The sequence below is a fragment of the Mesoplodon bidens genome, assembly GCF_964165515.1.
Source record: "Mesoplodon bidens genome assembly, chromosome: 3".
NCBI lineage: Eukaryota > Metazoa > Chordata > Mammalia > Artiodactyla > Ziphiidae > Mesoplodon > Mesoplodon bidens.
The window spans coordinates 56,820,572-56,834,110 of record NC_138178.1 but is presented as its reverse complement, the minus strand read 5'-3'; the positions used below and the strand labels follow the sequence as shown (position 1 = coordinate 56,834,110).

Sequence of the window (13,539 nt, the reverse complement as noted above, 5' to 3'; positions counted from 1 at the left end):
ATGTTTTGGGGTGTCTGTGACCTTTTTATGACTTTAGGCAGCCTCTCTGCTAATGAATGGGGTTGTGTTCCTGTCTTGCTAGTTGTTTGGCATAGGGTGTCCAGCACTGTAGCTTGCTGGTCGTTGAGTGGAGCTGGGTCTTAGCATTGAGATGGAGATCTCTGGGAGAGCTTTTGCCATTTGATATTACATGGAGCCGGGAGGTCTCTGGTGGACCAATGTCCTAAACTTGGTTCTCCCACATCAGAGACACAGGCCTGACATCCAGCCAGAGCAACAAGACCCTGTCAGCCACATGGCTCGAAGAAAAGGGAGAAAAAAAGAAAGAAAGAAAGAAGAGAGCAACCAAACCAAAAAACAATCCACCAGTGATAACAAGTGCTAAAAACTATATTAAAAAAAAAAAAAGACGGACAGACAGAACCCTAGGACAAATGGTAAAAAGCAAAGCTATACAGACAAAATCACACAAAGAAGCATACACATACACACTCACAAAAAGAGAAAAAGGAAAAAAATATATATATCCAGGTACGTGGGGAGTTTCTTGCCTTTCGGGAAGTCTGAGGCCTTCTGCCAGCATTCAGTAGGTGTTCTGTAGGAGTTGTTCCCCATGTAGTTGTATTTCTGATGTATTTGTGGGGAGGAAGGTGATCTCCATTTCTTATTCCTTCACCATCTTGAAAGTCTCCTCCAGACCAGTTCTTCTTAATAACCACATAATGAAAGTTTACCAATGAAAAAATGCACATGCGCACATACACACTTTATATGTCGTTCCTAGCAGGTTTTAAAAATTTTTAATATTTATTTATTTATTTTTGGCTGCATTGGGTCTCAGTGGCGGCACACGGGATCCTTTGCTCTGGCATGCAGGCTTCTCTCTAGTTGTGGCACGTGGGTTCCAGAGCTCATGGGCTTACAGTTGCGGCTTGCATGCTCAGTGGCTGTGGCATGCGGGCCTAGCTGCTCCCTGACATGTGGGACCCTAGTTCCCCGACTAGGCATCAAACCCGCATCTCCTGCATTGGAAGGCGGACTCTGAACCTCTGGACCACCAGGGAAGTTTCTTCCTAGCAGTTTTGAGACTAAATAATTCCTGCATATCTTTTTGTTGAGCAGAAACTATGGCAACGTTCCAAATATATAATCCTAGCTCTGGAATTTAAAATTTAACTTCTAGTTTTTTTGTCTTACTAATTGTGAGTTTGAGGAATATTTAATATTTAAATATTTAATTTTAATTTAATTTAAATATTTAAAAATATTAAAAAATTAAATATTTAAATAATTTTTAATTATTGAAGTATAGTTGATTTATAATGTGTTAATTTCTGCTGTACATCAATGTCATTCGGTTATACATATATATACATTCCTTGTCATATTCTTTCCCATTATGGTTTATCACAGAATATTGAATATGTTTCCCTGTGCTATACAGTAGGTCCTTGTTGTTTATTCATCTTGTATAGTATAATAGTTTGCATCTGCTAACCCCAAACTCCCAATCCTTCCTTCCCCCACTCCCCTCCCCCTTGGCAACCACAAGTCTGTCCTCTGTCTGTGAGTCTGTTTTTGTTTCATAGGTTTATTCATTTGTGTTGTATTTTAGATTCCACATATAAGTGATATCATATGGTATTCGTCTTTCCCTTTCTGACTTACTTCACTTAGTATGATAATCTCTAGTTGCATCCATGTTGCTGCAAATGGCATTATTTCATTTTTTAAAAATGGTTGAATAGTATTCCATTGTGTATAGGTACCACATCTTCTTTATCCATTCATCTGTCGATGGACATTTAGGTTGCTTCCATGTCTTGGCTATTGTGAATACTGCTGCTGTGAACATAGGGATGCATGTATCTTTTCAAATTTTAGTTTTGTCCAGATATATGCCTAGGAGTGGAATTGCTGGATTATATAGTAATTCTAGTTTTAGTTGTCTGGGGAACCTCCATACTGTTTTCCACAGTGGCTGCATGAACTTACATTCCCACCAACAGTGTAAGAATGTTCCCTTTTCTCCACACCCTCTCAGTATTTGTAATTTGTGGACATTTTAATGGTGGCCTTTCTGACTGGTGTGAGGTGGTACCTCATTATAGTTTTGATTTGCATTTTTATTATAATTGACGACGTTGAGCATCTTTTCATGTGCCTACTGGCCATCTGTATGTCTTCTTTGGAGAAATGTTTGTTTAGGTCTTCTGCCCATTTTATGATAGGGTTATTTGTTTTTTTGTTATTGAGTTGTATGAGCTGTTTGTGTATTTTGGAAATTAAGCCTTTGTCAGTCATGTGATTTGCAAATATTTTCTCCCAGTCCACAGGCTGTATTTTTGTTTTGTTTGTGGTTTTCTTTGCTGTGCAAAAGCTTGTAAGTTTGATTAGGTCTATTTGTTTATTTTTGCTTTTATATCTATACCCTTGGGAGACTGACCTAAGAAAACATTGGTACGATTTATGTCAGAGAATGTTTTGCCTATGTTCCTCTTCTAGGAGTTTTATGGTATCATGTCTTATATTTAAGTTTTTAAGCCATTTTGAGTTTATTTTTGTGTACGGTGTGAGGGTGTGTTTTAACTTCATTGATTTGCATGCAGCTGTCCAAATTTCCCAGTACTACTTGCTGAAGGGAATGTCTTTTCTCCATTGTATATTCTTGCCTTTTTTGTCAAAGATTAATTGATTGTAGTTGTGTGGGTTTATTTCTGTGCTCTCTATTCTGTTTCATTGATCCATGTCTGTTTTTGTGCCAGTACCATGCTGTTTTGATTACTGTAGTTTTGTAGTATTGTCTGAAGTCTAGGAGGGTTATGCCTCCTGCTGTGTTCTTTTTCATGAGGAATATTTTATATGTTCATCTTAGTATGCATTAAAAAGGAGTTTGTAGCCATTTGGCTGTATATTCTTATTATAACCCAGTTAGTGGCATGTCATTTTACTTCTCTAAGCTAATTTTCCACATCTGTGTAAAATGGAGGTTATGGTTATGGGTGTGAGAGATGGGAGTTCGGGTTAGAACAATTTCTGATATCTCTTCAAGTTCTAAATATTGTATGACATTATGGAAGCAAAATGCTCTAGTGGTTCCATGACCACATCTATATTTGTTCATCACTGACTTGGTAATTTACTGTTAAGAATTTCACTAGTTATACCCATGTTGCACATGGATTTCTGAAAGATTTGGTTCTTTCCTAAATCATTTAATTTGCTTGGCTTTCTATATTAAAATTTGCCAGAAGTGTCTTTGTCAACAAGAATTTGAGTTGGCTTTCAAAGAATCTGAAGAAGGATGAATATATATAAATGGAATGGGGTCATTTATCAGTATCCATTCTTTTATTTCATTAGTTGAATTAATGTGTCAGCATTTGGCACAGGGACTGTGTGTAACCGTTTTGTTACTGGTTTAGCTTTGCTCCTATTTTCCTTTTAGCTTGCAGTAAGTACAAAATAGTTACAAATTCTTGACTATTCTCACAGTCTTCCAGCTTCCATAAAGTATGTAAGCAATAAATGTAGCTGTTTTTCTTTCTCTTCTGCTTGCTCTTTACTGGGTGTTTGGTTAGATGACTGTTTTGTTCTCTACTACTATGTAATCTAGTCACAATAGTTTTTATGTTCTTAAAGAAAAAAGCCAATTAATTGAATTATGTCACCATTACTTTTATAATCAAATGATCAGAGAAGGAAAATATCCTAATAAATCAAAGGCCCTTTGAAATCCTTGCATAAAGAGAATTATTAATCTGGTATCTTACTGAGAAAATTGACCATTGTATATTGGTTTTGTACTTTCCATGGTAATATTGTATCATTTATTTAGATATCCTTGGAACAGAAGATCTTATTGTGGAAGTGACTGCCAACGATGCCGTGAGGTTTTATCCCTGGACCATTGATAATAAATACTATTCAGCAGATATCAATCTATGTGTGGTGCCAAACAAATTTCTCGTCACCGCAGAGATTGCAGAGTCTGTTCAAGCATTTGTGGTTTACTTTGACAGCACACAAGTAAGATTTTGTTTTCCATGGACCTTGAATAAGAAATTATTTTGTGCTTTGTTTTTTTTAACCTTGCATTTTCTTTGAGTTCTCTTAATGTTTCTTTTTCTGTTTTTGTTTCTGTTTCTTTCTCCTCCCTCTAGAAATCTGGTCTGGATAGTGTTTCCTCCTGGCTTCCACTTGCAGAAGCATGGTTACCTGAAGTGATGATCTTGGTTTGCGATAGAGTGTCTGAAAATGGTAAGGCACTCCAGTGGGATTGTAGGTGGTACATACACTGTTACATTTGCCATTTCTTGGTAAACAATACATTGGTTTCCTTAACTTAGAACAGTATATCTTGTGTGATTTTATTACCTTACAAAAATATTTTCAGCTATTTCTCTTTGGAATCTTGCAATATTTACATTTTATTTTTTAAGAACGGACACTTGGGGTTTGAGAAATCATTTTCCTTATATTAATTTATTTTGTATGCCTTTAGAATAACATTGACATTAAAGGTAACACTTTGAGATTGTGGAGAGTATTGCAGCAATATTCATGTTTTATTTTATTTTTGCTTATAAAGAATCTTTTGCATGTTATTTTAGGTGTAAACCGACAGAAGGCTCAAGAGTGGTGTATCAAACATGGCTTTGAATTAGTAGAACTTAGTCCAGAGGAGTTGCCTGAGGAGGATGGTAAGTATTTATGTGTCAGGAGAAAGCATGGCATTTGGATTCAGATATGAGCGATTATTTTAATTCAGGGAAGAAGAATCAAAGTGATATTCAAAACACATTTTTCACTAGCTCTTTGAAAAGATTTGTGCAGAATCCATTGATGTGGTCTGTTAATTGAATAATCCATTTATTTGGTTTTACCACCCATTTTAGGACTTTTGAAATGTTTGTTTTTCTTACGGATAAAGGTAGAGATTTCTACCTTAAATCTTAGTCATTTTCCCAGTCTCTTATCCTTTCTCTGCTGCCAAAAAAAAGGAGGGTTTGATCTATATTCATAAATAGTTAAAGTTTATGTTTCTTATTTTGAATTCCTAGTAACCTGAGGTTGAATTCCCAGGAACCCTAGGGGGCACGTCAATATTATTTGTATGTCTTTTGGATATTTGAAACCACAAATAGGTTCAGAATGCACACCCCCGGGGTAACTCTGCACTTACCTGTCTTCTACTATACTTTGGACCTTCTATTTATTCCGCCTCTTTTTCCCCCTTCCCCCATTCCTCTTCTCATCTTTTCTTCCAAGTACAACTATGCTAGCTGCTGTGGAATCTACCAAGCTAAGATGGGTTTTGGCCCACCAAAACCTTATAATCTGGTATAAGAGATGAAACAGGTATACAAACAATTGAATTACCAAGTGGAACATCATAAGTATTATAAAAATATGTATATTGGAGCTATGGTGTTTCAGAGACAGAAGAGGTTATTTATCTTCAGAAGTTCAGAGAACGCATTGGTGTGTGAAATCTCACATGTCAGCAGCTCCATGGGGAAGAAATGGAGAAGGTACTGGACTTAGAGGACTGGTAGCAAGATGCCAGTTGTTGTAAAAGACGTTCTAAGTAGGGCAGCCAACATGAATTAAAGTGCATAGAGAGGCTAAAAGTAATTATTATGTGAAACATATATTTTTTTAAAAAAGAAATTAAGAAACACTTTTCTATATCCTGCCTTATTTAGAAGTTTTGCAAATGTTGTTACCTTCAGGAATAAAGCCCTGCCTGAGAAGAAGAGGACAAAAATGAAAGCAAAAGGCTGATTTTTCTTCCTGTACTTTTTTTTTTTTTTTTTTTTTTTTTGCGGTACGCGGGCCTCTCACTGTTGTGGCCTCTACCGTTGTGGAGCACAGGCTCTGGACGCGCAGGCTCAGTGGCCATGGCTCACGGGCCCAGCTGCTCCGTGGCATGTGGGATCTTCCCAGACTGGGGCACAAACCCGTGTCCCCTGCATCGGCAGGCGGACTCTCAACCACTGTGCCACCAGGGAAGCCCCTTCCTGTACATTTTAAAGAATATTGAAAATTAATAAGTATAGTTTCTCTTCCATGTTTTTCTAGGACTCCTTAAACTTGTGCCTGTTTTGTGTATGTGAGCATGTGTGTGATTGCTTACTTCTGGCATTAGAATGTTCTCTTCTTCCCGTTGTCCTTGAGGGTCAACATTTGAGTCATTTATTTTATCTGTTTTTATTTTGGAATCTCTGCTCCCTTATACCACTGTGCTTCTCCTTGCCCCTGTCTGAGTAGTGTTCTTGTATTAATTCAGCTTAATCTTTTATTTTAAATTATTCAATCTTGTTCCTTTATTATGATTTTGTGTCTTGTATATAAGACTCTTTTTTCTTTTTTGGCCATGCCGCACAGCTTGTGGGATATTAGTTTCCCGACAAGGGATCAAACTGGGGCCCGTGGCAGTGAGATTGTGGAGTCCTTACCACTGGAGTGCCAGGGAATTCCCTAATTCAGCTTAACCTTAAAATAGATTTCAACATATCATCTTTATGTAAGTTAACTAAAACCTTCCCAGAATGTTTTAATGCAAACTGTTCCCAAGCCATATACCCTCATCCTTTATTGGCATGTGTTATTCAAACATCAGTATGAGACTTTATGCTTCTTTGTATTAAATTCAACTTATTGATTCTAGCTCTTTATTTCAGATCATATTTTTGGTTCCTGGTTATATCATCTGAAGTATTAGTTATTCTTTCAAGAATTGAACCATTCATAGTTAAGATAAACATAGCTTTTATTTCTTCACTTAAACACTGATGGTGATAAACTCATCTTTGTTGAGTATTTTCAGTTTAGCCCTTCCCATATTTCTGTTAGATTGGTAGGGTGGTATTCTTTAAATGATTCATCAGTTCATGAGTTACTGTGTCTTTCAGGCACCATGTTAGTTTAGGTAGTGAGAATAAGTAGTGAGTGAGAACTCAGTGAGACATGACTCCTGCCTTCAAAGAGTTTTCAGTCTAGAGGGGAGGGTTAGTTACACCAGTAAATTATTAGTTCCAGTGTATCTTTTCTATGGGAGAGGTGTACATAGTGGTGTCATCCCCACTTTTCTTTGAGAATAGCATGAGTGATTTGCCCTTAATCGAATAGCTAATAAGTTATAGAGCCTGGGCTCACATTCAGATCTTCTGACTTCTAATTCTGTGCTCTTCCTTTTAAACCACTCAGGACTGGGCCAGGCCACCAGGACTGGGCCAGGCCACTAGAGACAGGTTCTATATGGACTGTGCTCTGTAAACTCTTAGGAGACTTTTCTCTTTAAACCACATGAAAACTATTTCTGCTGTTATTTTCCATATGCAGTCTTACAATATTCATTAGCTGAAGGATTTCCATTTCCTTTGCACACACTCATATCTATTGGTACATTATAGCTAAGAATACCACCTTATTATTGGTATACTAACTGGGATTACTGCCCTGTCATTTTGAGTAGTATCAATTAAAGTCCAGAAGCAAAATAGTACCCATACTAAACTAATTAAACTAAGTTGTGTAATTGATGGAAACTAACATTTTCAGGGGAATATGAGTGGATTCCATTCATGAGGTAATGGGGTTGACTTTACTGTATAAACCTTTTATACTGTGTATTTATTTAATTGTTTTAGTTTCTAGAATATTCTTTTTTCAAATTGAAGTATAGTTGATTTACAATGTTGTGTTAATTTCTGCTGTACAGCAAAGTGATTCAGTTATACATGTATATATACATATATATATATATATATATATATATATATATATACATTCTTTTTTATATTCTTTTCCATTATGGAAAATATCTCAGGATATTGAATATAGTTCCCTGTGCTATACAGTAGCACTTGTTGTTTGTTCATTCTATAGTAATGGTTTGCATCTACTAACCCCAAACTCCCAGTCCATCCCTCCCCTATCCCTATGCCCCTTTGTCACCACAAGTGTGTTCTCTATGTCTATGAGTCAGTTTCTGTTTTGTAGATAGGTTCATTTATGCCATATTTTATTTAAATTTTTTTTTTATTTTTATAATTTTTTTTTTTTTGGCTGGGTTGGGTCTTCATTGCTGCACGTGGGCTTTCTCTAGCTGTGGCGAGTGGGGGCTACTCTTTATTGCGGTGCATGGGCTTCTCATTGTGGTGGCTTCTCTTGTTGCGGAGTATGGACTCTAGGCGTGAGGGCTTCAGTAGTTGTGGAGTGCGGGCTTCAGTAGTTTTGGCTCGCGGGCTCTAGAGCACAGGCTCAGTAGTTGTGGTGCACGGGCTTAGTTGCTCTGTGGCATGTGGGATCTTCCCGGACCAGGGCTACCCATGTCCCCTGCATTGTCAGGTGGATTCTTAATCATTGCACCACCAGGGAAATCTCTGCCATATTTTAGATTCCACGTGTAAATGATATCATGTAGTATTTGTCTTTCTCTTTCTGATTTACTTCATTTAGTATGATAATCTCTAGTTGCATCCATGTTGCTGCAAATGGCATTATTTCGTTCTTTTTTATGTCTGAGTGGTATTCCATTGTATATATGTACCACATCCTCTTTATCCATTCATCTGTTGATGGACATGTAGGTTGTTTCCATGTTTTGGCTATTGTGAACAGTGCTGCTGTGAACATAGGGGTGCATGTATCTTTTTGAATTATAGTTTTGTCCAGGTATATTCCCAGGAGTGGGATTGCTGGATCATATAGTAATTCTATTTTTAGTTTTCTGAAGGACCTGCATACTGTTTTCCATAGTAGCTGTACCAACTTACATTCCCACTAGCAGTGTAGGAGGGTTCCCTTTTCTCCACATCCTCTCCAGCATTTGTTATTTGTAGACTTTAACGATGGCCATTCTGACTGGTGTGAGGTGATACCTCATTGTAGTTTTGATTTACATTTCTCTAATAATTGGTGATGTTGAGCATCTTTTCACGTGCCTACTGGCCATCTGTATGTCTTCTTTGGAGAAATGTCTGTTTAGGTCTTCTGCTCATTTTCGATTGGGTTGTTTGTTTTTTTGTTGTTGAGTTGTATGAACTGTTTATATATTTTGGAGATTAAGCCCTTGTCTCTTGCATCATTTGCAAATATTTTCTCCCATTCCGTAGGTTGTCTTTTCATTTTTTTTATGGTTTCCTTTGCTGTGCAAAAGCTTGTAAGTTTGATTAATTTTGTTTTTATTTCTATTGCCTTGGGAGACTGACTTAAGAAAACATTGGTACAATTTATGTCAGAGAATGTTTTGCCTATGTTCTCTTCTAGGAGTTTTATGGTGTCATGTCTTATATTTAAGTCTTTAAGCCATTTTGAGTTTATTTTTGTGTATGGTGTGAGGGTGTGTTCTAGCTTCATTGATTTGCATGCAGCTGTCCAACTTTCCCAGTCCTACTTGCTGAAGCAAATGTCTTTTCTCCATTGTATATTCTTGCCTTCTTTGTCGAAGATTAATTGGCCATAGTTGTGTGGGTTTATTTCTGTGCTCTCTACTCTGTTTCATTGATCTGTATGCCTGTTTTTGTACCAATACCACACTGTTTTGATTACTGTAGCTTTTTAGTATTTTCTGAAGTCTGGGAGAATTATGCCTCCTGCTTTGTTGTTTTTCCTCAGGATTGCTCTAGCAATTCTGGGTCTTTTATGGTTCCATAATAAGATTTTGGATTATTTGTTCTAGTTCTGTGGAAAATGTAATGGGTAATTTGATAGGGATCGCATTAAATCTGTAAATTGCTTTGGGTAGTATTGCCATGTTAACAATATTAATTTATCCAAGAGCATGGGATATCTTTCCATCGCTTTGAATCCTCTTTTATTTCCTTTATTAATGTTTTATAGTTCTCAGCATATAAGTCTTTCACCTCCTTGATAAGGTTTATTCCTAGGTATTCCATTTTTTGGGGGGGGTGCAATTTTAAAAGGAATTTTTTTTCCATTCCCTTTCTGATATTTCATTGTTAGTGTGAAGGAATGCAACTGATTTCTGAATGTTAATCTTGTATCCTGCTACTTTGCTGAATTCATTTATTATATCTAGTAGTTTTTGTGTGGCGTTCTTAGGGCTTGCTATATATAGTATGTCATCTGCATATAGTGACAATTTTACCTCTTCCCTTCCAATTTGGATACACTTTCTTTTTCGTATCTGATTGCTGTGGCTAGGACTTCCAATATTATGTTGAATAGAAGTGGTGAGACTGGGCATCCTTGTTCCAGATTTTAGAGAGAAGGATTTCAGCTTTTCATCATTGAGTATATTGGCTGTGGGTTTGTCATGAGTAACTTTTATTGTGTTGAGATATGTTCCCTTTATACCCACTTTGGTAAGTTTTTATCATTAATGGATGTTGATTTTGTCAGGTGGTTTTTCTGCATCTATTGAGATGATCATGTGGTTTTTGTCTGTTGTTGATGTGGTGTATCACATTGATTGATTTGCATATGTTGAACCATCCTTATGAATTTAGGATGAATCCCACTTGGTCATGGTGTATGATCTTTTGTATATTTTGTTGGATTCAGTTTGCTAATACTTTGTTGAGAATTTTTGCTTCTATATTCCTTAAAGATACTAGCCTGTAATTTTCTTTTTTGGTGGTATCTTTGTCTGGTTTTGGTATCAGGGTGATAGTGGCTTCATAGAATGTCTTCGGGAGTGTTCCCTCCTCTTCAGTCTTTTGGAAGAGTTTGAGGATTGGTAAAAGTTCTTTGTATGTTTGGTAGAATTCACTTGTGAAGCCATCTGGTCCTGGATTTTTGTTTGTAGGGAGTTTTTTTTTTTCTTTTAATTACAGATTCAATTTCACTTCTAATGATAGGTCGTTTCAAATTATCTGTCATATTCTTGATTAAATTTTGATGGGCTGTATGTTTCTAGAAACTTGTTCATTTCTTCTAGGTTGTTGAATTTGTTGGCATATAATTGTTCATAGTATTCTCTTATGGTTGTTTTGTATTTTTGTGGTCTTGGTTGATATTTCTCCTTTTTCATTTCTTATTTTGTTTATTTGGGTTCTCTCTCTTTTCTTTGTGGTGAGTCTGGCTACTCACCACAAAGAAAAGTTTGTCACTTTTGTTTACGCTTTCAAAGAACCAGCTCTTCGTTTTATTGATTTTTTTCTATTTTTTTAATATTGATTTTTTTTTCTATTTTGGGTTCTCTCTCTTTTCTTTGTGGTGAATCTGGCTCTATTGTTTTGTGCCCTAGTATGTCATCAGTCCTAGAGAATATTACATGTGCACTTGAAAAGAATGTGTATTCTGGGTTTTTTGAATCCTGAAAATATCAGTTAAGTCTAACTGTTCTATTGTATAATTTAGGATATCTGTTGCCTTATTGATTTTCTGTCTAGAAGATCTGTCCATTGATGTGAGTGGGGTGTTAAATCGCCTACTATTATTGTATTCCCATCAATTTTTCCTTTTATGTCTGTTAGTATTTGTTTTAGGTATTTGGGTTTTCCTATATTAGGTACATATATGTTGATGAGTGTAAAATCCTCTCCTTTTATTGATCCTTTTGTCATTATATAGTGTCTTTCTTTATCTTTCTTTATGGCCTTTGTTTTAAAGTCAGTTTTGTTTGACGTGAGTATTGCGACCCTCACTTTCTTGTCATTTCCGTCTGCATGATATGTCTTTTTTCCATACCCTCACTTTCAATCTGTGTCCTTTGCCCTAAAGTGGGTGCCTTGTAGGCAGCATATCGTACTTGTTTTTTTATCCAGTCTGCCACTCTGTCTTTTGATTGGAGCATTTAGTCCATTGACATTCAAGGTAATTATTGATAAATATGTATTTATTGCCATTTTAAACCTTGTTTTCCAGTTGATGCTGTGTTTCTTCTTTGTCCCTTTCTTTTTTGTTTTTCATTTTATGGTTTGATGATTTTCTTTTATGTTTGTGTTCTCTTCTTTTTGGTTTTTGTGAATCTATTGTAGGGTTTTTTTGTTTGTTTTTGTTTTTTTTGCGGTACGCGGGCCTCTCACTGTTGTGGCCTCTCCTGTTGCGGAGCACAGGCTCCGGATGCGCAGGCTCAGCGGCCATGACTCTTGGGCCTAGCCGCTCCACGGCATGTGGGATCTTCCCAGACCGGGGCACAAATCCGTGTCCCCTGCATCAGCAGGCAGACTCTCAACCACTGCGCCACCAGGGAAGCCCTATTGTATGTTTTTGATTTGTGGTTACCCTGTTTTCAAATGTTAACTCCTTACTATATCTGCTTGCTTTAGACTGACAGTCTTATAGGCTTAAATGCATTCTGAAAAAAAAGAATCTACATTTTCTTACTCTCCTCTCCCACATTTTATGATTTTGATGTCCTCTTTTATATCTTTATGTTTATCCTTTTGCTCTTCCTTGCATTTATCATCTCTTTCACAAATTGATTAAAAAAATTTTTTTTCTATCTGTGTACTGGCTTATTTAAGTGATTTACTTTCCAATTGTGATTTCCTCTTTCCTATATCTTCTTGCTTCTTTTCAAATTAGAGGAAACCTCTGAATATTTCTTTTAGGTTAGGTTTAGTATTGCTGTATTCTTTTAGTTTTTGCTTCTCTGAGAAATTCTTTATCTCTCCTATTCTAAATGATAATTTTGCTGGGTAGAGCATTGTAGATTGCAGATTTTTCCCTTTCAAGATTTTGAATATGTTTTTCGACTCCCTTCTGGCCTGTGGTGCTTCTGTATAGAAATCAGCTGATAGCCTTATGGGGATTCCCTTGTAATTAACTCTTTGTTTTGCTGCCTTTAGAATCCTGTCTTTATGTTTAACTTCTGCCATTTCGATTGTAATATGTCTTGGTGTAGGTCTGTTTGGGTTCATTTTGTTTGTGACCTTCTGTGCTTTCTGTATCTGGATAACTGTTTCCTTTTTTAGGTTTGGGAAATTTTCAGGCATAATTTCTTCAAATACCTTTTCAATCTCCTTTTCTCTTTCTTCTCCTTCTGGAATCCCTGTTATGCATAGAGTGACACGCTTTATATTATCCCGTGGGTCTTTTTATATTGTTATCATTTGGCTTTCTGTCTGCTGTTCTGATTGGGTGATTTTCATTATTTTATCTTCCAGATCACTTATTCATTCTTCTGTATTATTCATTCTGCTAGTCACTGCCTTTAGCTCAGCTTTAATCTCGGGAAATGAATTTTCTAATTTTTCTTGGCTCCTCCTTATAGTTTCTAGTTTCTTTTTACAGTAATCTGCATTTCTTTCTGTAGCCTTTCTTAATTCCTTTGGTGTTTTCATTACCTCCTTTTTGAACTCTGTGTCTGTTACACTGAAGAGGCTGTTTCATTGTTTGGTTTTTAGGGGGATTCTCTTGGTCTTTTAACTGGGAGTGGTTTCTCTGCTTCTTCATTTTATCTATATTTCTCTTACTCTGTGAGTTTAGGAAAAACAGTTATCTACTGTGATCTTGGAAGGCTATTTATATGCAGGAGCATCCCTGTGTAGCTTGTGTGGGTGTAATGTTTTTGGTGCAAGGGCTGCTTTTCATATGGATGCCTTCTGCATCTTTCCTCAGCAT

The 13,539-nt window shown here is 36.5% G+C and overlaps 1 protein-coding gene across 2 annotated transcripts in view; it reads left to right on the top strand.

Moving 5' to 3' along the window:
- The window catches only part of AAGAB (alpha and gamma adaptin binding protein), a 78,181-nt gene that overhangs the window by 20,901 nt on the left and 43,741 nt on the right, over positions 1 to 13,539 (top strand). For both annotated transcript variants that reach the window (XM_081229011.1, XM_081229010.1), the window contains exons 2-4: positions 3,839 to 4,029; positions 4,164 to 4,260; positions 4,614 to 4,703. In XM_081229011.1, the coding sequence (XP_081085137.1) occupies positions 3,839 to 4,029; positions 4,164 to 4,260; positions 4,614 to 4,703 (378 nt within the window). The remainder of the gene's footprint in view (positions 1 to 3,838; positions 4,030 to 4,163; positions 4,261 to 4,613; positions 4,704 to 13,539) is intronic.